We start from the raw sequence: 24564 nt of genomic DNA, 5'->3' as shown, positions 1-24564 counted from the left end.
TTTTAATAGTTGTCAGTCTCTGATCCATTGCCCTCTTGACAAAAGTCTTGGGAGAGTGGGATTAATACGAACTCTAATTGTCTTAAATGGTTACTTTTCCAGGCTATTTATTTATTTATTTATTTATTTTGTATCCTCTCTCTCCATTCACATATACCTTTCCTTGGGAAGCAAATGTTTAGTTTTCTCAGAATAAAGAAAGTGGTTTGTTTGCTTGTATTTCAGGGAGATGTAGCAGTTCATTTGTTATAGTTATTTATCTGGCACTATGTTTAACAGCTGGGAATATAGCTGTGTATAGAACTGACATGGTCCTATTTATCATAGTGTCTGTCTACTGTGAGGAGACAGACATTAATCAAATAATCACAACTATATGAATTAAGTAGTTTAAAAGAAAAGTATATGTAATGGTAAGAGTAGAGTATAGGGAGACCTAGTCTTTAGGTAGAGGGAACATATGCAAGGGCTGAATAGTGGAAAGAAACTGGAAACTATAGAAGAAGCAAAAGAAGACCAGTGAGCCTTAGCTGGTTTCTCTCAATGGATAGAATGTAGGCCTGCAACTGAAGGATCCTGGGTTTGATTCCGGTCAAGGGCATATACCTTGGTTGCAGGCTCGATTCCCTGGCCCTTGTTCGGGGCACATGTGGGAAGCAACTAATTGATATGTCTCTCTCAGATTGATGTTTCTCTCTTTCTGTCTCTCCCCCTCCCTTCTACTCTCTAAAAATCAATGGAAAAATATCCTTGGGTGAGGATTAACAACAACAAAAAAAGAAGACCAGTGAGAAGTGAAAGTGATCGAAGCTATGTTAAGGCTTATATGTATTTCCTCAGAGTTGTAATATTTATAGTTGAGTTTCCTAGTTTTTGTTGTTTAATTTTAGATTACTTATAATTTGATCTATTGAGTTTGCCCCTCAATTTTTAAGTGCATATGTTACAATGACATGTTGGGTCCTGTGGGTGAGGTTTTAATTTTTGAATGTCAGCAAATAGGAAGCTAGTCCTAGGTATCTTTCCCTTCCTTCTCCTCTCTAGGGCATGTGTCAAAACTATCTTTTGGTTTTGCCTAAGAGTTAGTGCTGTTGACTTTATGCCTTGGTCTGCTCACATGAGCCAATTCTATACTCTTGCACATGATTCAAAGCTTGTACAGATGAGGCCAGAGTGTGTTGTCCTGTAAATAAACTGCCCTTTTCCATTGATTAGCCTGAGATGCCAGTCTCTGCTGTACCTGAGGCTATTCAAACTGAAGAAGGAAAATGCTCTGAAGTACTCAAAGACATTGACAGAGCACCTGAAGGTAAGTGTGCCAAAGAGGAGGGTCCATTTGCCAGGAGACAAAATGTATAGTCTTCTATCCCTACTCCAGAAGTGCCCTCATGTTTTACCTGCCATGGCAAGGGAGGAGCTACTGTTTGGGAACTTTCAAATAAGTTTGAGGTTTCTTGTAAGTTTTTAAATGCACATATATCTGATTGTAGAACCTATGTAGCATCATTCAGTAGCTCTTAACATTTCACTAGATGTAGGCTATTTTTATCATGAAACCTAATTTATACTTGTAAAATGGTCTCTTGTTTTTACTATCATCTTTCCTTAGACGACTTATAGTTTTCTAAAATGTCTTTGTTATTTCCTTTAATAGCAACACATAAATCTTCCTCAAATTCTGCCCTAATTATGATTTGGAACCCTTCAGTAGCTTACCATTGCCTACAGGATCAAGCCCAAGTTTTTTACCCGGACGTATAAGGTCCTCAAGATCTTTCTCTCTCTTGTTCCCTATCTAAACCTGTGCTCCAGGTTAACTTTATGGGTCTCATACATTATCTTTTCTGCAGCCTTTGCATGTGTAATGACTCCCTTCTCCCTTCTTCTTTGTCAGTCTCTTACTCTTTCGTTGTGTCTCACTTAAGCCCTGCAGAACACTCCAGCTCTTACCTATAACTTCTTTCTATTGACATTTACACACACACACACACACACACACATTTTGGTTTTTAATTTCCAAGGCTTATTAAGATCAGTTCTGGCCCAGTGCTTGAATATATTTAGTACTTTATAAGTAGTGTTGTTGTTTTTTAAATTTTTGTTAAGTACATTTTATTTTCTCCACAGAATTCTTATAATAATTCTCAAGCACCATCACCTGGCTTGGGAAGGTAGGTCTATTTTATTCAATAAAATATTATTTGTGACAAGTTTATTTTTATATAAAAGTGGAATAGTTAGGGTCTAATTTCCAAAAATGGTAAGATGACAACCTTTTAAAAAAATGAAAACTATCTCTAATTAAGTATTTTTAAATATTTTATCTTTTTTATAAATTGAAATAGGATAATAAACATAATCTTACAAAGATTAGAGAGGAGGAGACATTTCACCTGCAGAAATCTGAGTTATTTTACAGCACTTTAACTCTTCTCACAGGTTGATTTCTGTAACTACTTGGGTTTATATCACAGTGGGTTTATCTTTACTAAAGTCTCGACAATGCCAGAATTTAATAATCGAGGTATGATTGTGGTTTCTCCTCCACCTCCACATCACTTTATCCCACTCTCCCCCCAAAAAGGGAAAAATATATAAATCTTCTTTTTTGGGGATAAGTTTATTCACTTAATATGTTTATGTTAATTGACATTTTGTCTCTGCCCTTATGTATTATCTTAACCAAATTATAGTGCCAAAAGTGCAGATAAAAATTTTTCTTTTTTTTAAACAATTTTTTAAAGTTCTCACCTGAGGATATGTTTTTATTTATTTGAGAGAGAGGGGAAGGGAGAGAGAGAAACATCAATCTGAGAGAATCAAGATGAGAGAGAAACATCTATCTGTTGTCTTCTATATGGGGTGTGCCCCAATTGGGGAATGAACCTACAACCCAAATATGTGCCCTGAATCGGGAATTGAACCACAACCTATTGGTTTCGGAACGATGTTCAACTAACTGAGCCACACCAGGGCTAGATAAAAATATTCTTAACAAATAGCTCCCCCCAGCACCACCTCCAACTTTTGCTTGATTTTTCTTTTTTTATTTATGATCTTGGGCATTTTCACAAAGTTTAGTACTGAAATGAACCTGCCAGCTTTCAACATGTGTTTTCTAAAAAATATTTAATTGACAGAATCTTGAGATGATTACAGTTGATTGGGAAAGCTGTCTCTTCATCAGCTCTGAATAACTTGGTTAAACTACAAAAGTACCAGAAATTATGGAATTAAAAATAAGATGTTCCCATTTACTACCGCAATTTTTTTTCTTTGGTGCTAAATTATTCATTCCACCCAACTTTTCACAAAACAGTTTGAAAATATATAATATTTTATATATTTCCTAAATATATAATCCCATTGAAAGTGTTGGACTGGGAGTGAGGCAATCTAACTTATGAACTATAGTACTAGCATTTCTTTCCCATCTCTTGTTCTGTTGCCATTTATTAAAACAAAGCATCCAGATAAAATGATAATTCACAGTGGTCTTTAGTGAGTGAAGTACTTATTTAAAAGAAATTGTACTTCCCTGGGAACCCTTAAAGTTTGAAAGAATCTTTAAATTTTAAAAACCTTCATATGGGCTCTTCCTAAAAGCCTGTATTACATTGATTTTGTCATGTTCACTATAACCATATGAATAAATTTTCTGTTTCTGTGTGTGTAGCAAAGCTGTTGGGATGCCTTCCCCTGTTTCTCCAAAGCTGTCGCCAGGCAATTCAGGAAATTATTCTTCTGGGGCCAGTAGTGCTTCAGCAAGTGGTTCTTCAGTGACCATTCCACACAGGATCCACCAGATGGCAGCCAGCTATGTTCAGGTTACATCTAATTTCCTCTATGCCACAGAAATCTGGGACCAAGCTGAGCAGCTTTCCAAAGAACAAAAAGGTAGGACGGTCTCTGGAGAAACTTTGAGGGGTGGAATTGTTAAAAGGAACTTTATGGCCTAGTTAAGTAAGTGTCTGGTCTGCATTTTTAGCTTATCATCTAGTTTATTAGTAGAGTTAATGATAATCAGTTTGCCTTTGTTCTGATATATTAAATGTTGTTCGTACTATAAAAGTAATAAAACAGGATGTTCTGTTCTAGGATGATTAACAGTAAAATTAGCTATAGGATAGGATCACATCCAGACAACATATACATATTGGATATTATAAGAAAGCATGTTCGTATTAGATTTTTAGGTATATTGTAAGAAACTTCATGTGATGAAAGAGACTACAAAATGAATAGATTTCTAGCATTTCTTTTAAATTTAATTTTTAATCCTCACATGATATTTTTCCCTTTTTTTTTTTTTTAAGAGAGAGAGTGTGGAAGGTGGGGGGAGGGGAGAGAAAGAAACATTGATGTGAGAGAGACTCATCGATTGGTTGCCTCCTGCACGAGCCCCGATCAGGGCAGAGACCGAACCTACAACCCAGGTTATGTGCCTTTGACTGGGAATTGAATCTAAGACCCTTGGTGCTTGGGCCAACACTCTAACTATTGAGCAACCCAGCCAGGGCATCTAGCATTTTATAATATTAGATCATTTGAGGCTTGCACTTCAAGTTTATCTCCCAAATTAAAAACAATGAGAATTATAAAGAATTTAAAGACCTTAAGAAAAAGTACTATATAAATACCATGTTATTTTAGTAGACGTTATTAGTATGTATGTGTGTGTGGCATCTCTTCAGATAGATCCTTTGTAAGGAAACACTAAAGTAGCCCTAGCCGGTTTGGCTCATTGGATAGAGCATCGGCCTGTGGACTGAAGGGTCCCGGGTTTAAGTCAAGGGCACATGCCCAGGTTGCAGGCTCGATCCCCAGTAGGGGGCATGCAGGAGGCAGCCGATCAATGATTCTCTCTCATCATTGATGTTTCTGTCTCTCTCCCTCTCCCTTCCTTTCTGAAATCAATAAAAATATATAAAAAGAAAAAGAGCCGTAACCGGTTTGGCTCAGTGGATAGAGCGTTGGCCTGCGGACTGAAGGGTCCCAGGTTCGATTCCGGTCAAGGGCATGTACCTTGGTTGCAGACACATCCCCAGTAGGGGGTGTGCAGGAGGCAGCTGATCGATGTTTCTCTCTCATCGATGTTTCTAATTCTCTATCCCTCTTCCTTGCTCTCTGTAAAAAAATCAATAAAATATATTTTTAAAAAAAAGAAATACTAAAGTAGTCAATCAGGTGTCCTTTTGTCACAAAGTACATTTGAATACTGATAGTATGAACAGATAATCAGATGAAAATAAAAGATTTCCTATCCCTAAAGAGGGGTGTGACAGCACAATGGAAGGGGAACCTCAATATTTAACAAAGTTGTGTTTTTAATTTGTTTCTAATATTTTAAATATTGTCAGTACTGCTCAGGAAAGGATACAAATCTGAAATTCTTCAGTCACCCCTACTTTACTTTTTTTTTAAATATATTTTTATTGATTTCAGAGAGGAAGGGAGAGGGAGAGAGAGATAGAAACATCAATAATGGATCGGCTGCCTTCTGCATGGGATTGAACCCGTAACCCGGGCATGTGCCCTGGCCGGTAATCGAACCGTGACCTCCTGTTCTTAGGTCAACACTCAACCACTGAGCCACGCCGGCTGGCACCCCAGCTTTACTTTCTGTTCTCCCTGATGTGAGTTTGTAGCCTCTTTCTTCCTTTCCTTTTCTTCCTTTTTCCCCTTTTTGCATGGTAGTTTTCCAACATTGACTAAAGCAGTGGTTCTCAACCTTCCTAATGCCGCTACCCTTTAATACAGTTCCTCATGTTGTGGTGACCCCCAGTTTCATTGTTACAAATTGAACATAATTAAAGCATAGTGATTAATCACAAAAACAATATGTAATTATATATGTGTTTTCCGATGGTCTTAGGCGACCCCTGTGAAAGGGTCGTTCGACCCCCAAAGGGGTCGCGACCCACAGGTTGAGAACCGCTGGACTAAAGGCAACAGCTTCAACAACACAACATTTTGCTAACCATGTTCCATCTCTCCTTGCCCCTCATTCTTTTCCTGGAGTATTTTAAAGCAAATACCCATGCTGGGGTTCTTGTTCCAGTATCAAGAGTCTAGAGACGAAGCATAATTTTGAAAGGCATTTGGGAGTCAGAGGAGCTTAGCTTAAAGGAAACTAAGATCTAAGGTCTAAGTTCTTAAAGTCTAAGGTCTAAAAGGTCTCCTTGTCTCAGGACCCCATGCTTTTTATTAACACAAATTGTCCTGAGGTGCGGCAGAGATACACACTTCAAAGGGTCAGGGTTTCGTACAGAGTCCATTGTCAGAATGGGGGAATTAGCCTACGGCTGTTCAGGTGTTTGGCCAGTAGGAGGCAATAACATGTAGATTAAGATGCACTTTAGCTGTCTGGCAGCCAAGCAATAATCCCTTTTCAGGTTTGGGGAAATGCCCTCAGCCATTCCCAGATGCAGCCCTCCTGTCATGCTGGAATTGGTTTCCGGCATACCCAATTATGACATTGCACCTAAATACTTTGATATACATCTTTAGGTGAGAGACTTTTCAAAAACATGATCACCATGCCTTTATCACAGCCACCCAAATTAATAATAATTACTTTAAATCATCTTCTATCTAGTCTACCATCAGATTTTTCTGTTATCTCAAATATGCCCCTTTTTTAACAATTGGATTTGGTTTAGACAGGATCTAAACATTCATTGATCAGTCTCAAGTATTTTGTTTTGGTTTTTGGTCATGCCATTGATGTCAAGGAGAAACTGGGCCATAGACTATATCATATTCTGGATTTGACTGATTGCTTTCTTATGGTATCATTTAGTTTGCTCTTCTCTGTCCCCTTTATTTCCTTCATACTGATAGTTAACATCTGTTTTTTTTCTTTTTCCTAATCCTCACCCAAGGATATGTTCACATTGATTTTAAAGAGAGAGTAAGGGAGTAGGAGAGATAGAGAGTGAGTGAGAAACATCGGTGTGAGAGAAACATCGATCAGTTGCCTCCTGCATGTGCCCTAAGCAGGGATCAAATCCACAACCTGGCTATGTACCCTCACAGGGAATTGAACCTGCGACCTACATAAGATGATGCTCAACCAATGAAACACATTGGCCAGGGCTGATAGTTATATCTTGAGGCTTGATTAGTTAGACTCGAGTTTATTATTTTAGATAAGAATGTTTCATAGGTGGCACTCTAGATTTTCTATTACATCATAGTATAAGGTGTGCAATGATTATCTCTTTTCTAGTGATAATAAGATCTGACTGTTGATTCATTTATATGGTATCAGCCTGACTCAGTTTAATGTAAGATTCCCTATTAATCTTTAACTTCATGCTTTTAGCACTCATTCATGATCACTACTTATATTTATTAAAATGCATCAGGAATTTTCTGTTCTGATATTCCTGCTACATTAATTAGCTGGAATTCTATAAAGAGGACCCTTTTCTTCTCAACTATTTGATTACTTCTTGCCTTATTTAAGTAGGCTGAGAGCTTTATCGTGAGAATGACCCCTTTTTCTGTGCATGTATATCAACTGTCTTTGTTGTCTGAGTCCTACATCCCTTTATCTTCTCCCAAAATTGCATTGGGATCAAATGTTAGGATACTGTTTTACTCTCCTCCTCTCTACACCCACCTCACATGTACATCAGCCTGTATTTGTTCACATAGGAAGAATCCTTTTATTTCTGTCCCTTATATTTTTAAACTACTGTCTATAACATGGGAAGTTGCATGGCATATGATTACAGCAGAAAGGTTGGATACAGGCTGTCAAAAGTGTCTAAACCTTACGGGGCACCCTAGCCAGTTTGGCTCAGTAGATAGAGCATCAGCCTTCGGATCGAAGGATTCGGATTTGATTCCAGTCAAGGGCACGTACCTCGGTTGCAGGCTTGATCCTTGGCCCTGGTCTAGGAGGCAGCCAATCAATGTGACATTGGTGTTTCTCTCTCTCTCTCTGCCTCTCCCCCTCCCTTCCACTCTCCCTAAAAATCAATGGAAAAATATCCTTGGGTGAGGATTAACAAAATAAACATAAATAAGCTTCACAGGAGCTCTTACGGGGAAACATGCTTCTTATACAAAAACAGTACACAGAGATTGTTTTTGAGTAATAATAGCACATTGTGGTACTAGGTCTCTATTTTAATAATGTTTACTGCATACTAACAATTTATAATTTCCATCAGTGAAATTCTGCTTACTTGTATAACACTTAATTCCTGATCATACAGTTCATTTAAATATTTTGTGACTTAGGGGGAAATATAACTTGAGACTATGGGATGGCTTGTTCTAAGACACGGAGAGTTATTTTAGTATAAGAGGGTGTGTTTTTTTACTTCATATGAATATTATTTTACAGTCTAGACTAAAAATTTTAAAGCAATGTACATCATTTAATGAGTGTTTTTCATTTTCTAGAATTCTTTGCTGAACTGGATAAAGTAATGGGCCCTCTCATCTTTAACGCAAGCATCATGACAGACCTAGTTCGTTACACCCGGCAGGGACTGCACTGGCTTCGCCAGGATGCCAAGTTGATATCTTGAACTGAACACATTCTTGTTGCCTCTGATTCTCTCCACAACACTGTGTTACATCATGAAGGAAAACTGCCATAACATGCCACCTAGTCAACACTAAGAATGAGGAATGGTGTTCTCCTCCCTTGTTCATGTGTTATTGTTTTTTATAGCCCAAAGCCATCATGTCAGTTGACCCTGTCAATATTCCCAATATGAAAAATTATTTAAATGCTTTTAAATCTGCAGCATATTGATAAGATGGTTTCAGTGATCTTTATTAATAAGATTGAAATTCCAATTGCAATTCTTAAGTAATCGAAATTTTATTTATTTTAATTTTTTTAATTTAAGATCCCACATTGGGGCTAGTTTAAAACTTCATTATTTCTGCCTATAAATTTATCCTGTTAAATATTTAGCATAAATGTAATGTAGGCATTTTTATTTATATACTTTGGGAGCTTTGTTACCAATTAATGTCTTTTTGTGGTCGCTCTTCTAAGAGTAACAGTTGGTTCATCTAAAATATGGACATGTTCTTTCTATACCTACTACCTGATAATATTTCAAATATTAACTACAATTTTATTAATGCAGAATTTATACTTAGTATTAAGGATATTCTACATATGAAAATCACTTAAATATGAGAAGATAGCATTCTACGTGGGTGTAAAATATGTCTGATTTGGTATGCATTATTTCAAGAACTGTGAACGTGTGTTGATAACACTAATAATCACAAGGTGACTACAACTTGCATTTAATGCATTACAGAAGAGGGCAGGCAGACTTTCTAGGAGAAGCATATCAAATGAAGGGTTTTATAAAAGGACAATCTTGAACTTTATGGATTTTACTAAAACCATGTGGTGATGGTGGGTTTGGTTGTTTTGTTTTGTTTTTTTTGCTAATTATTAAAATTTAAATAGTGTAAGTTACTGTTGAGCAAAGGATGATCCAACTCCTGAAAGTTGCTGCCTATATCTTTTTCATTAATGATATTTAAAGGGTAAAATCTCTCTCAGAATTCTTATATAAATATTCTTCCACACTAGATTGTGATGCTCTGATAGGAGCATGCAGTGACTGATACAGGAATGGGCTAGAGCTTTGGTGTGTGTGCTTTTGTTATACAACTTAGAGTTCTAATGCCTGATGTAGAGATGATGAATTTCTCCTTTTAAACCTGTTTTGTAATTAGTCCCTTTGTATTATGAAGGCCCTCATCAATTATATATGTTTCTGATAGGATCAGAAAATTCACACTAGAAAAGTACCTAACTTGGTTCAATGTGAGCTCTTGGGAAGGGGTGGGGAGTAGGGGTATTGCTTAAGAAGCCAGCTCTATAAGAGTTGTACCTTTTCCTATAAGGTGCATATAAGAGTCAAAGGTGAGAAATATTTCCTCTATCTTGTTTTAGTGCCCCTATCATGTCTGGTGTGCCTTAAATCTTACCTTTAAATGAAGACTCTGGACTGTTTACAGATGAAGTTTTATACTAGGACCAGATCACCCATATGGTTGGTCTCCTGCAGTAACAATGTTAAATTCTCTCTTCTTTTACATCTTTAGGGTCACATAAAGATTAATTATTTCAGAAAAGCTAATGCTTTTGTACATGACTTGGTCAAACCTATTGGGTAATGCTGTTTCAAAAAATAGTTTGTCCTTCTCCCCATTCTAAAAATGAATCCACCCAGTCAGAAAAAAAGGATTATCCTGATATTTATAGATGATTGCTAAGGCTTGAAATGGGAAAGAAGGGATAGAAAATCTCCAAGCCCAGTGGTGCAGTGAATTCTGTTTTCGAGTCTCTTTTACACTTATTTCTGAAGCTAGAGAACTTTCATTGTCCTGTGGCTTCATATTTCTAGAGCTGCTTAACTGTTTTGTACCTCAAATTGTTTCTGCATATCCTTGAAGAATGATATCTATAAATTGCGTTGACCACCTTTTTCCCTTGGAGAAATTGCCTCTGATATCTTCATGTTTTAGGAACAGTTTTCTTTAAGAGGACGTCTCAGTGAGCATGGTAGTTATTCAGTGAGAAACTTACCACTGTTAATCCAGTAGACATAGGTCCTGGCCTTCTAACTTCTCTGACCCTGATTCCTTTATTTGCAGTGATGTCCTAGAAATGGAAAAGGTATCCTCTGAGCTTTTAGATAGTCAGCAACAGGAGCCTGTGGGCACCTCTGAGTTCCAGTATGTTCTAATCTCTTCTGTGTCCTGAGAGGCAGCAGGAGCGTTTCTAGGGTCACACCAGCGTTTGGTTAAAGCAGAGTTTCCTGCATGTTTTATGGTGCTGCTCTAAGATACTCTTTCTCTAAAAACTGTGTCAATTCTGGGAGAGTGAGTTTGTCAAGCTTTTCACTGTGGTGGGTTTTTTCCACCAGTAGTAATGGGCAGTGGATCAAAATCCTGTCCTAAAGAATTGAATCTTTAAGGTAATGTTCTCTGGAAACACCACTCCTCTCCTGAGTCCATCTCAGAAGTTCTGTCTGCGTCTTCATCTGCTCCAGCACATACTTCGGACTCCTTTACAGGTGACCATTCCTCCTTCCTCAGTAGGTGTCTTCAGTGTTCTCCAACCATTTAAAACTGTATTTGACAAGTGACTAAAAACTTACTTAGTAGTCTGAGACTTGTACTTAATATATAGTTAATTCTAGAAATAGCAACTATTTAAAAACTACTCTGTTGACTGCTCTTTATGACCACACTTGTATGAGTTAGCAGCCTACACCATTGGACTCTCTATAGGCAACCAACCAGCAGATTGCAGTGGATGAAGTTGTTACATAATAGTCTTGGTCAGTCTGGGTTGGGCTATGGGGAGCACTTCCCTCCAGCTGATTCTCAAACTTCTACAGTCCAGCCTAGGCCCAGTCTTGCTGGAGAGCATTCTGCCTGCTTCTTGCCTCAGTGCCACCTTTTTCTGGGCAAGTAGCCAAGAACTGACTTTAAAAGTAATGAATACTTCCAATAAATTTACAATTATAGTTGCTGAAGAGTGGAGAAGGTTGACCATCACTAATTTAATTCTCCAAAGTAAAAAGCAATGTAGAGTAACGTGTACTTGCCCATACATGCCTGTGCGCTGAGGAGCTTTCGCACTGATGGCTCCTTAGGCATCTGGGCTGCACTTTGATACACTTGTGACTTTATTAGATTCACTGTTGTTGTTTTTCATTGTTGTTTCTTTTGAGTAAAGAAAGGTTTAATCAGCTCAGATAGCATCATTTTGTGTTTTATGACAGAAACTTTGCAAAGTTACCTTTTTTTGAATGAGCTTGCATTGTGAAGCAAGTGCTTGCAAAAGGCACCTGTTCTAAATTAATGTTTTGACTCTATAGAGTTTCAGAGCGGCCAGTGGTCTCTCCAGTCCGAGATGCCTGTGTGCAGAGGAGAGGTAGCTGTGCACTCTTTTAGGTGTGAGGGTATGCAACTTTGGATTTTAAAACTATGTACACATACACACTTTATATATATGTATGTATGTATGTATGAAAACATGAACTTAGTTTGTCAAAAATTGTGTGTTTAGTATTTTAGCTTAGTGCAACTATTTCCACATTATTTATTAAATTGATCTAAGACACTTTCTTGTTGACACCTTGAATAATGTTCAAGGGTGCAATGTGTATTCCTTTTAGATCTTAAAGCTTAATTACTATGATTTGTAGTAAATTAACTTTTAAAATATATAGAGCCCTTTGTAGTATAATAGGGCTCTTACAGGGTGGGAAGGATTTTAATTTTCCAGTTGCTAATTGGACAGAATGGCCTCATGTATTTTGAATTATAGTAGTTTGCTTCTGGGTCTCAGGAACATCTACTTGGAATGACTGATTTTAGGCAGATTGTGGTTATGTTTTTTTAAAAACAACAAAACCTAAGAAAATTGGGAAAGCATTTCAAATCCATATAGACTCCTATAACTCGTGTTCCCTAATTAATGTGGAACACAGATTTCATTTCAGGTCATATATCAATGTGTTGGAGAGGCTGATTTTTTTCCAATAATAATATTGCACATTTAAGGTTGCTATTCCATAAGATAAATAGAAGAGAGAAGTATGGAATGACTTGGAATATGTAGTGATGAGAGACCAAATTGGTCATGTTTGTGAGTATATCTTTCACATACTCACTGAAGGAGAAACTCACTTTAGACACCCTGGACCCTAGAACCAAGCTGGTAAGTGACAGGAAGCAAGTTATTAATAGTTGGTAAAGCAGATGCTGATTCTATTCAGTTGAACCCTATGGTTAATTAAAAAGAACTTACTGTCTCCAGAAAAGGGAAAGGAAAGAATATTTAAGTCTCTTCTTTTTGATAGAATTTGGTCACAGAATAAGGCATCAGAATCAAATCTGAACCAAGTCTTGTAGATCTTCAGCATCTTAAAATAGCAGCCTAAATCATCATCCTGTAATGGAAGTTGACTTTCGGGAATGTTGCCACTGACCTCTCCTTGCCACCATTGCTCAGCTAAGCATAAATTGCCATTGCCATTCTTAAAAAGAAACAAAAGAGCTCTCTAAATGAGCAAAGTGAGGAGGGAGTGGGGGCTGGAACTCCCAGAAATTCTAGAAATAATTCAGTTTTGACCTCTATCTGCTTCCACGTGGAGTTTCTTTTCAGCTTTTAACCATTGGAATTTTCTACCTGCTTGTATTTCTCTCTAGGAAAATATTTCTTTGGAAATGCTGCCTTTCAAGTCAATGCCATAATTATCCATACTGTTGAGTTTGTTATAGCTGTTCAAGAAGTGTCCCTGTTTTACAGTTTTATGCACACACCTGGCAAATCATTGACATGAGCATTCAACAGTACTGGGGTTGGGTTAGGGTGGGGCTCACCAACAGAGCTGGCCCAAATGGCAGTGCCTGAAAAGGCACCACTGTTGAGGACCAGATGTGGGGTTGGTAAGCACAGTTAGGAAAAATTCTATCTAGCCTCTAGCCTCCGTTTTGAATGATTTTAAGAAATTTTGTATATGGAGGATGGAAATGGTTATATATTTATTGAAAGTCCTTTTATCTTATTTGAAATTAAAATTATTTGGCTAATAATGGTTTGATATCCAGGGAGGGTTTTGGAGGGGAGGTGATGCCGCTGATAAATTAGAAGGCTTGTTGATTCTACAGAAAGGTACTGTTAGTGTCTGTTGGATGCCGTTGTTTTGTACATGAACCAGATCTTTGTTTTACATTTCTTTTATCCAAAATATTTAGGCATCTGACATTTTCAACCAAAATTTCAATTATATACTGTGATTTTTATTTGTTGCAATATGTCAAAATTTCAGAGGTACTTTGGGGTTCAAAAGCTAGGATTTCTAAGTCAGTATGTGCATTTCACATAATAAAGCTGTTAATGGTGAGCAAAGTATTATATACTAACTAGATTTTTCCACATCTGTATAGTATATTATATGTATTTTGTGGTATTGAGATTATAGAAAGTTTAGAGTGTCAAACATGCGTTTAATGTGTATTTTTAAACAAATTTATGGCAATTAAAATATTTGGAGACAAGGGTATCACATTTCAATTTGTAAAGATCTTTTTAACTCTACTGTGTCATTAAGATGCTTTGTATAATGCCAAACCATAGCTGGAGAAACTAAGTTTAATAAATATCAAATAGATTTTCTGTATTAAAGTTTATAAACTGTCAATTCTCAGTTTACCCTTTATATGTAATTTCTGTTTTGTGTTTTAGGGTCCAGTGCTACTTTTCTTTAAAAGTCTGGTCTATTTGTCCACGTCTCATTTTCTCATTACAGAAATTCTGCACTTTTGCTAGCCATGGGTCCCTTTGCATAGATCAGAATTCACCCTGCATTAACAGAAATCTCAGACAAACCCTTTTTGCTGTTTCTGTGTGCCTTGGGCTTTTATTGTTTTACTAGCGGCCCAGTGCACGAATTTGTGCACCTTGAAAGGAACTGTGGGCCGCGAGGCTGCAGTGGGCACAGGGGCTGGTCTTGGCCCATCCTCCACACCCTTGCCAGGCCCCTGGTCCCCTATCTGCTGGCAGTCCTGCTTCCACTGCCGCAGCTCCCACTTGCTGATGGCACTGGCCTGGCTTGCACCCGCTGACAGCATGGAGTGATTGGGGCCAGTGCCAGCAGTGGGTGGGAGGGGGCCAGTCCTGTCAGTGGGTGAGAGCGGCGGCTGCTGCCCTGATCACCCCTCAGGAGCAGGGGGAGGTGGAGAAGCCCTCAGGGGCGATCGGGCCGACAGCCGCCACTTCCACCCGCTGATGGCCCCAAGCAATCGGGACTGGTGCCAGGTATGAGCGGCAGCTCTGGCGCCTGCTGCAGTGCGAGCAGGGCCGGTGCCGGCAGCAGGTGAGAGCGCTGGGTGGGATCGCGGGACATGGGAGCAAAGAATTTTCAGTAACCACCAGAGGCACTCCCCGATGACAGTGACTGGTGCCCTGCCTTGGTCTGGCGCCCTCGCTTACCTGCTCCACCATCCCGCCACAGCCAACGCCTGCCATGTTCCACGCACACCCCCTGGTGGTCAGCGCATGTCATAGTGACCGGTTGTTTGGTTGTTCCACTGTTCGGTCTATTTGCATATTAGCCTTTTATTATATAGGATTTAGCTAGATTTTCTTTCACTTCTGCCTTCTGTTCAGTCACAAACTTGAGCACATCATCAGGTAGCCAGTGCCAGCATTGCCCATTTTTGGCACCTTACTGAAGAGTTCTTGTACAGGGAGTGAAGGGCTAGGATCCTGGTCCACAGCTTAGGAACTTGCTGATCACATAGCTATTACTAATCTGATGCCTGTAGCTTGCCACTGTGTTCATTTCGGGGGTTTTTTTTGTTTGTTTTAGAGGGAGAGAAAGAAACATCAGTGTGAGAGAACAACATCACTCCGCTGTCCCTTGCATGCACCCCAACTGGGAATCGAACCTGCAACCTGGGCATATGCCCTGACCAGGAATTGTGACCTTTCAGTGCATGGTTGACACTCAACCAATGAGCCACACTGGCCAAGGCATGTTCTTTATTTCTTGAAAAAAGGTTAACTCTCACTACTTTTGTTGCTACTTACTGTTAACTTTCAGGGTCGAGAAGTAACACATCATCACTTCTCAGCTTTTTGGCTAAGATCAAGTGTGAACAGTAACAACACATGATTATTAGGTAATGCTGGGGTATTTTTTCTAGAGTATACAAAGTGACCCTTCTTCCACTCAGAGGCTTAAATTTCAGACTGCCAAATTTTCAAATTTGAGACCTTTAATAATATACATAGAAAAATAAACTCTAAATTGACAAGTTTAGTTATGCTCATCTAAATAACATTCTAAGAAGAAACGGAGACCAATTTAAAGCATAATCTGTCTTTAAATATTAAAAACACAAGATTGCTTCCCTTAAGTGTCTCCAGCCAATGCGCAGTCAATCAATATTCCATAGAACGGAGCATTGTTGTAGGTGAGTGCGGTTCCTCTTTTTCCCTGGTATGTACATCATTCCTGGGCCACACTTAGGGAACAGCGTCTCTTTCTAAGGGAAAAGAAAAGGTGGTTTTTAAGATAAAGAATAAAGATAGCAGTGCCCAGAGCCAATCTGTTTCCTTCCTCTGGTTTGAGATATCCAAGTTCAGGGAGGATTGCAGAGAGGAAAGGCACCGCTCTTTCATGGCACCTGTGTAACTGTCCTTGGCTCTTAACTCCCGAGGGATTCGCCAAGGAGCTCCCAGCCTCAAGTCCTCCATCCCAACTTTATCCTTAGGTCTGTGAGTGTGCTGATTTCTGCCCAGCTTCCCAGGCCTCTTTGGCTCAGCCCTGCTCCCAAGTTTGTGGAGTACCTGCATAGCCTGGTGATGCACTCGGAATCATCCCGGCAGGAGGCTCCAATGGGCCTGAGGGAAACCCCTCTCCAAAATGGGGTCATTCTCCGCAGCCTTCTCTTTGCTGAACTCAGTTCCGATATTGGGGAGCCATCTATCTGTGGGGCAAAAACAAATTCACCTCAGGTGTGGAAGGGTTGACACCCTGCTGCGCATCTTGGAGGAATTGTCATTCCCAGGATGCTGCAGACTGAGAGCAGAAGAATCATTCCTCAGGACGGAGTCTGGATCTCGGGCTCTGCTTACAGTGCCACCGTCCCCGCACGCCCACACTCGTATCCTTACCTGGCCCAACAGTAACAGGCAGATCATGAGCACTGCAACGAGTTTAAGGTGCCACATCTTGACACGGAATGTTGGAGCCTGAAAGCCAGGGACAGTTCCCACCTTTATAGACTGAAATGTGCCTCGTTTATGGATGCCAGGTGAGATGGGGGCAAAGTTTATTTTTGCAATCAGGATCGATTTAATAAGTTAATGTCTACCCGAGGAATGTGCTCAAGGCCTGCCTTTCAGGCACGTTGTATTTACTGATCTCTCATCTGGACTTTGAGTGATTATGTTGGCTGCTTGGACCCTTTCACCCATTTTAGCAAAAGTCAGCACTACCCTTCCCTGTGAAAGCCACGTGAAGACATTGAGGGAGGCCAGGCACCTAGCCATATTTTGATTCCGAAATAGCTCAGTGAGATAATTTATATCAAAATAGAATTCTAATAATGAGGTCTTCAGAAATAGCGCTGACCCCTTTCAGTCTTGTCCAGGAAAGAGGCACTGAGCTATTGTGTTATAGGCAATTGGATAATGCCCCCATCTCCCTACTGTGGGAGGATGCTTTGGCAAGCAGGGTCTACAATGCCCCAGTCCCTCATTTATGTAGATTGACTGTCACCCTAATTCTCTGCTCCAGATCATCTTCCCGGAAGAATAGAGACCCAGCTGTGGAAAGTTCAAAATCTTGTCTACCTGCCCTCTCCTGGGGGTAAGGCCATCAGGAACTGATGTGGGACTTATGTGAACCACAGGTGACTCGAATGAATGAGTATAGGTTGATGTCTTGTTTTGTTCTGTGAATGAGTTGGGAGCGAGGGCTCCTAAACTTGTGTGGTGGTGATAAATCACACTGCAAAACCTTGAGTTATGGACTTCCCTCCCACGAGGCCACCTAGGCCTCCTAAAGAGCATGTCCTTCTTGCAGCCTCAGGGAAGCAGGTCTAAGCTGAGCTGTCTCCAAAGCCCAAAGTAGGAACTGCTGCTGGCTTCTTGGGGCAACCATGAGTAGCTATGGGTACTCATTAAATGACATGGGCATTTTAATACATTTGGGGGCAAAGGTGTGAATTCTGAGTAAAGAGATTGATAGGACTTTAGATTTACATGTGACCTAGAAAGGTTAGCCAACAAGACAAATGCAATAAGATTTCTTCTCTGCCTGGTGTCTCTGGGAAAAGTTTGCTGATATCTGTTTCCAAGGCCCTTCTCATCTTCAGAGGTTGGATATTTGGTAAGAACCTGCCTGTTCTCCGAGGAAAAGAGGAGGAGATGCGGCACAGCTGAAGGTGAAACAGAAGGTCGCCAATTCTCTTGCCAAGGGAGAGGAAGGTGGTATGGTGGACCTCAAAGGTGGGTGGGGCAGGCTGTGACCACAGCTGTCTGTCCTGGTTCCAGGCCTGGAAGGAGACACCACTGCCTGTACTTTCTGAAACACTGAGAAGTAGATCTCTGCTAAACTCAGCTAACCAGTTCTGCGAGTTTGTGACCAGTTAGCTGCTCCTTCCCTTTACTCTGGGTGACCTCAGGTAGGGGCTTAACTAGGAACTTTGTAGGGTGGAGAAGAGGCTACGTGGTGACCTAGTGAACATTGGGTAAGAACAAATCTGATTAGATAAGCAAAAGACTGAGCAACGTGATGTCCTAGAGCCAGTTGGGTCTGTGGACTCAGTGCCAGCCTCCCCTTTATCAGCCTGGAGTGATGTGCCACATGGGATTCGGAACCTGCTCATTCCAAAGATGGGTACTTTCTCCTAATCCTCCATTTCTGCCTTCCTGTACTCCAAGCAAAATCAAATTTTAAAATTTTAATAAAAAAATTTTAAATGTCACAGGCCCCCTGCAATCAAGTATTTCGCTGAATAAAGTACATAACTACATGTTCCTCCCTCCAGGGAAAGGCCTAAGCAGCCTCTAACAATTTCAGCTGTAAGAAGCGTGCGTGGCTGGGAGGCAGGAGTGGGGTCTCGGGAGGGTAACTGACCACAGGCCAGCCCAGCCCCTCTTTGGGCTTTAGTCTCTTGTTCTGTCCATGAGATGGGAGGAGATCCCTGAGGCCTCTCAGGCACTGACATCTGGGGGTTCACGTGATTAATTTACAAGAAGAAATTGAGACTGAAGCATTGATCATTTACAGCATGGATAACTCTGAACACAGCTCCCAGGGATTTCCTGCTTTGGAGGTAGGTGCCTGGGATGAAATGAGGAAGAGGGTGTAGGACACAAACAGATGTTTGAACATTTCAGGAGGAGAGATCGTTAGGGCTTAACAGTAACTGGAAACTTTTGTGCTGTCCCCGAGAAGGAGGGGCCTAATAAAAAATGACTTTCCTGAAACGGAAAAACTTTTCTAGGTGAAATTTCAACAAAGGGTCAAAATGTATTCGCTTTTTTGCTGGCTGAAATTGGCAGAGTTCTGTGCCTGCACTAGGCAAACCTGTATCTCCAGGACTGTTGTTGGCCAACTGAAGAGTTCCCATTCTGCTGCCCAGAAATGAATGCCTTTGTTGGGGGTAGGAGCACTGCTGGGGGAAAGAAGGGCAAAATGAACAACTAACTGGCTGTGCCCCAGCGGCAGGTGAAGGAGCTGCACGAAGGCTGGAGGGGACAGGTGGGTGGGTTATAGATACTGAGGCCCACAGTAGTGGTCCCTCTTCCTTAAGATACTTTACCCAAGTTTTCCTTTTCTTTATGGATTTCTACAAATAGTCCTTAAAATGATCCCAGATCCCAAATCATGTACAGGAGCACTGAGCTATGACAACTCACCACATTCAGCCACCACCACCTCAGCGCCCTGCTTCACAGAGCTTTGTGCCTCCAAGTTTAGAGAGGCAGCTCTTTAATAAGAGACGGGCTTAAAAGCAGCCTTTCACAGTTTTATCTAAAAGCAGAAGCTCAGCCTGTATAGGGCTTACAGCAAGGGCTTCTTAGGGTACTCCTGAGATAAAAAGGATTCAGACCAACAGGCTCAGTGCTGAGAAAGGGCAAGCTTGATTTTGAGCTGGTACCTCCAAAGGAGTCAAAGAAAGTCTTAGGGTAAAATGAAGCCAAGAATGCCTTGGCTGGTGTGGCTCACTTGGTTGAGCATCGTCCCAATGTACCCAGAGGTTGCCAGTTTGATTCTCAGTAGGGGCATATGCCCAGGTTGCAGGCTCCATACCTGGTAGGGGCGTGCAGGAGGCAGCCAATTTTTTCTCTCTCATCGATGTTTCTCTTCTCCCTCTCCTTTCCTCTCTCTTAAATAAATAAAAACATATTTTTAAAAAATGAAGCCCAGAAGGTGGGAAAGGGTGGCCATCTCCCCTAGGAAGCTTGGGGCTAAAACCAGAGAGGGAGAGAGATTCATGAATGGCAGTGGTCCTCCCCTGGTGCATGCATCTGTTGAAACTATGCAAAGTTATGGATGGGTACATTTATATCTTCAGGTCCACAGCTCTCATCATTCTCAAAAAAGCCCACAACCCGAATATGTTGCATCTCAGGCAAGCCCTGAGAATAAATTTGGACAAAGAGCCAAACAGGAAAATTATTAACACATCTGTTTTATGGGCAGCAAGTTCAAAGCTCGGGAATGCAGGTTTCTTGCCTATATCACAGGAAGGAAGCAACCGCAAAAGGGTATGGGCCCAAGTCTGCCACTCAGCCATTCCTCCTTATCCTGCCTCACAATGAATGCAGCTTACCGTACCAATTTTTTATTTTTAGGTTTGGAAGTATTTTAACTTTGGTTCCTAAAAGGCAAGAACAATCATGAGAATAAGAAGGAAAGATGCAGCCTGAGACAGAAGCTGAACTACAGTGAAAGTTGCCGTTCTGGACCAGCAACAGGTGTACTTGGGAAATTTCTAGAAGCGGAGCAGGGAAGCATAAGCATAAAACTGCCAACCCTTACCACACTAACTGCTGTCGGAAGGAAAAAGGTACCTTTTTGAGTTACAGTGGTGTTCTCCGAGTTCCTGTGTCCCTCCCAGAGCTTCCCAGAACCGCAATCCAGCTGCCGCCAGTTTCGCGGCTGCGGGTGAAGGAGTGAGCCCAGAGGAGGGCCCTGTGGGAAAGAGGTGCATGGTGTGGAGGTTACAGGAGCTGATGACCCCACGATGTCTGGCAACAAAGGAATTTCTGCCTTCCCTGAATCAGACCACCTTTTCAAATGGGTGAGGACCATCCATGGAGCAGCTGGCACTCTCTATGAAGACATGAGGTCCCAGCTCTCCCTAGAGCTCCCCAGTGGCCACCCTTCCAACACACCCGTGGCAAAGTTCCTACCCCTGCTACCACGCTGATGCGGACACCCCGGGTAACATCTGCCTGCACATCCCGAAGGATCTGTGGTCTGCCCTGTACGACATCAGGCCCATCCTGCTCCCCGTCCAGGGCCTGCTAGGAGAACCCAACATGGACAGCCTGTTGAACACACATATGGCCAAGAACCTCACAGCCTGTAAGTACCTGCAAGAAACCTATGCAAAGCAGGACTCCAGTCAAGAGCCCTGAGCTTGCTGTCCAGTCTCTCTCCTTGTGCTTTCTAAAATAAACATTATTGTAAATATTTTATTGATTTTAGAGAGGGAGAAACATTCATATTATTCCACTTATTCATGCATTCATTGGTTGATTCTTGTATGTGCCCTGACCGAGGATAGAACCCACAACCCTGACATATCGGGAGGATGCTCTAAGCCAGCCGTGGGCAAACTACAGCCCGCGGGCCAGATCCGGCCCATTTGAAATGAATAAAACTAAAAAAAAAAAAAGACCGTACCCTTTTATGTAATGATGTTTACTTTGAATTTATATTAGTTCACACAAACACTCCATCCATGCTTTTGTTCCGGCCCTCCGGTCCAGTTTAAGAACCCATTGTGGCCCTCGAGCCAAAAAGTTTGCCCACCCCTGCTAAGCCAAGCATGTCAAACTCACAGCCTGCAGGCTGCATGTGGCCCACAATGAATATTTTTGCGGCCCAGCCAATATAATGGTATGCAAGAAACATTTTAATAAAAACCTCATAGCTTAATTTTTACAACATCCTGTTATACATAATTATTAATGAGCTACGTTTGCTAATGACTGATTAGTATAATCATGTTGCATTCATTTCCCTTATGCACCTTATGCACAGGCACACCATTTTTCTTCACTAATACTAGCTGGGAATGTTTTAGCAGCCAACTGCCACATCATTAGTCTTGTACTGACTTGTTTGGTGTCCACAACAGGAAATACTTTGCTTTCGGAGAACAAAATAGGTTTATTTGCGTTATGCTTATTAATTTGTGCAGTTATTCAATGTCTGCTAAGTTAATGTTCAAGAAAAAATATTTTGCCCTGGCCGGTTTGGCTCAGTGGATAGAGTGTCGGCCTGTGGACTGAAGGGTCCTGGATTCAATTCCGGTCAAGGGCACGTGCCTGGGTTGTGGGCTTGATCTCCAGTGTGGGGCGTGCAGGAGGCAGCTGATCCATGATTCTCTCTCATCATTGATGTTTCTATCTCCCTCTCCCTTCCTCTCTGAAATCAATACAGATATCTTAAAAATATATATATTTTTATTAAAATGTGCTATTATTTTGTTAATGATTACTCATTTATTTCAGCCCTTTGTATTCAGCATGTCTCTATCAAAATAAACCTACATTTCTATGAAAATTGAAGCTTGTTTTTTTGCAGCCCACATAAACCTTATTTGGCCCGTGTTAGCCTGAGTTTGACATGCTTGCTCTAACCCAGTGGTTCTCAACCTTCCTAATGCCTTGACGCTTTAATACAGTTCCTCATGTTGTGGCGACCCCCAACCATAAAATTATTTTCGTTGCTACTTCATAACTGTAATTTTGCTGTTATGAATCGTAATGTAAATATCTGATATGCAGGATGTATTTTGTTACAAATTGAACATAAAGCAGTGATTAATCACAAAAACAATATGTAATTATATACGTGTTTTCCAATGGTCTTAGGCGACCCCTGTGAAAGGGTCATTCGACCCCCAAAGGGGTCGCCACCCACAGGTTGAGAACCACTGCTCTAACCAATTGAGCTACCTGGCCAAGACCTGTGCTTTTTCCTTTTTCCTCAGATTTTCTGTCCTTGACTTATTTCTGTATAGGACTCCATCTTTAGCTGTGGTGTCATATTTGTTGTAGCCCCAGTGATGAATATATTTAGTACATTTTGTTAAAAAAAATAAAACTTTTCTACCAAAATATATATTCAAAGGCTCCAGGAGTAAACTTTTTCCATAAAAGGCCAGAGAGTAAATATTTTAGGCTTTATGGGGCATATATGGTTAATAACCACTGTTAGCAATCTGGTACAAATAGCCAGGGTGTTGCCCCAGCTCTAGAGGTCAAGGGGTCACCTCACCCCTCCTTTTATAGCTGACTTCCCCTCAGGCTACTAAGGAAGGCCTGCCTTAGGAGAAAAGGCAGTACAGTGTCACTTTAAGAACATAAACTATAGTGCCAGACTCCACCATTTCACTATCTATATAATTTGGGCCAAATTGTTAACCCTCCCTGTGCCTGTGTCCTCATCTGCAAAATGAGTGTAATAATATTTCAAAGGTAGTTGTGAGGTTTAAAAGCTCATTTGTGTAAAGGACTAAGAAGAGTGCCTGACACATAGAAATTACAACATAGTTAGGTTTTATTATTGTTAGAGGATCAGAGGGAGGGGAACCAACATTCCCCACAGTCCATGCCACCCACAGCTGGCCGGCCTGCAAGAGTAGCTGCAGCTACTTTCTTGTAGATTATACTGTAGAACAAGGGGTGAGCCCTACTCCTTCACCAAATTCCCAGACTAGCCCAAACGGTTCAGGGCTCTTCTGGGGAAGGGAGTTCATTAACTTGAAGATTAGCAAGTCACACCAAGGACTCTGCTCACAAAAATGCAAAATCACAACATGGCAGCCCATAAGAAGTTTATTGTGTCTTCAAGACACTACACAATGCAGACTCCTCTCCCAGAGAAGGGTCTTTCAGAGACCGGGAACCATCCTCCAGATGAGCTGCTCATTGGTCATTTTCATAGGTGGCTGGATTCTTCCTCCTGGATTTCTCAAACTCCTCAGTCCCCCATGTGTAGACAAGATAAAACGCGACAAATGCTTTAAAAATCAAAAGTGAGAGAAAAAGCAGTGAGCACATATGAGACAACGGAGTCCCCATCCTCTTTTCTGCATCACAACAGATTCTGCCCTCCTGTTTCTAGTTTCCAACAAACCCTTTTAAACCAGACGGCCCAGCAGGGTGACGCCAGCCCTGGCCGGTGGCTCGGGAGGCGGGCGCGGTCCCCGTACCCCCAAAGGGTGCAGTTGGAGTCCCGGTCGGGTCACCTATAGGAGGCAACCAATGGATGTTTCCCACATCGATATTTCTTTCTCTCCCTCCCTAAAAATCAATGAACACATCATCAGGTGAGGATTTAAACAAAAGAAGGGTGGCATCACATACCCATTTGATAAGTGACCAAAAGGGTCTACCTGAGAAACTGGCACCAAACCTTCCCCATCTCTTCCCTGCAGCACATTTAAAACTTTTAATGAAATAATGGAAATAAAATTAACAGCATAAACTTCACCATTTAACCAAACTCGCAATGCTGTGCAACTATCCTATCTGCTTCACTGTAACACAAAGCCGTTGCCGCCAAGCAAGTAGCGGGCGAAGTGACCTCAGAGGAAGACGGAGTCACACAAGTGACCTTGGGCCGCCCATTCAAGTTCTCTGTGACTTAGGTTCCTCGTCCGTAACTCGGAGACGAGGATGACAGTTCAGGGGCCTTGCGGTATTTTCAATGAGAAAGAACGGGTGTGCATGGCGAGTTCCGGGGCGCTGGGCACGGAGTCCGCCCCCGCCCCCCGCCCTCTGCCCGGGCCAGG

At 41.2% G+C, this 24564-nt stretch overlaps 2 protein-coding genes and 1 pseudogene across 2 annotated transcripts in view; 2 read left to right on the top strand and 1 right to left on the bottom strand.

Moving 5' to 3' along the window:
* AFF4 (AF4/FMR2 family, member 4) overlaps nt 1–14229 on the top strand; it is a 53610-nt gene extending 39381 nt beyond the window's left edge. The window contains exons 18-21 of the mRNA XM_005865552.2: nt 1216–1309; nt 2128–2171; nt 3677–3897; nt 8419–14229. Coding sequence (XP_005865614.1) covers nt 1216–1309; nt 2128–2171; nt 3677–3897; nt 8419–8546 — 487 coding nt within the window. The 3' untranslated portion in view covers nt 8547–14229. The remainder of the gene's footprint in view (nt 1–1215; nt 1310–2127; nt 2172–3676; nt 3898–8418) is intronic.
* Nucleotides 14230–15774: 1545 nt separating this feature from the next.
* Nucleotides 15775–16829, bottom strand: LEAP2 (liver expressed antimicrobial peptide 2). The gene is made up of 3 exons (XM_005865551.2): nt 16694–16829; nt 16367–16506; nt 15775–16062 (listed from the first exon to the last, which is right to left on the bottom strand). The coding sequence occupies exons 1-3, from the start codon at nt 16748–16750 to the stop codon at nt 16026–16028; spliced, it is 234 nt and encodes a 77-aa protein (XP_005865613.1). The 5' UTR covers nt 16751–16829; the 3' UTR covers nt 15775–16025.
* Nucleotides 16830–20691: 3862 nt separating this feature from the next.
* On the top strand, nt 20692–21246 carry LOC102244219 (annotated as a pseudogene).
* Nucleotides 21247–24564: the final 3318 nt, after the last annotated feature.

This window comes from Myotis brandtii, unplaced genomic scaffold (genome assembly GCF_000412655.1).
Source record: "Myotis brandtii unplaced genomic scaffold, ASM41265v1 scaffold208, whole genome shotgun sequence".
Classification (NCBI taxonomy): domain Eukaryota; kingdom Metazoa; phylum Chordata; class Mammalia; order Chiroptera; family Vespertilionidae; genus Myotis; species Myotis brandtii.
This window is presented reverse-complemented; position numbering and strand designations above follow the sequence as displayed.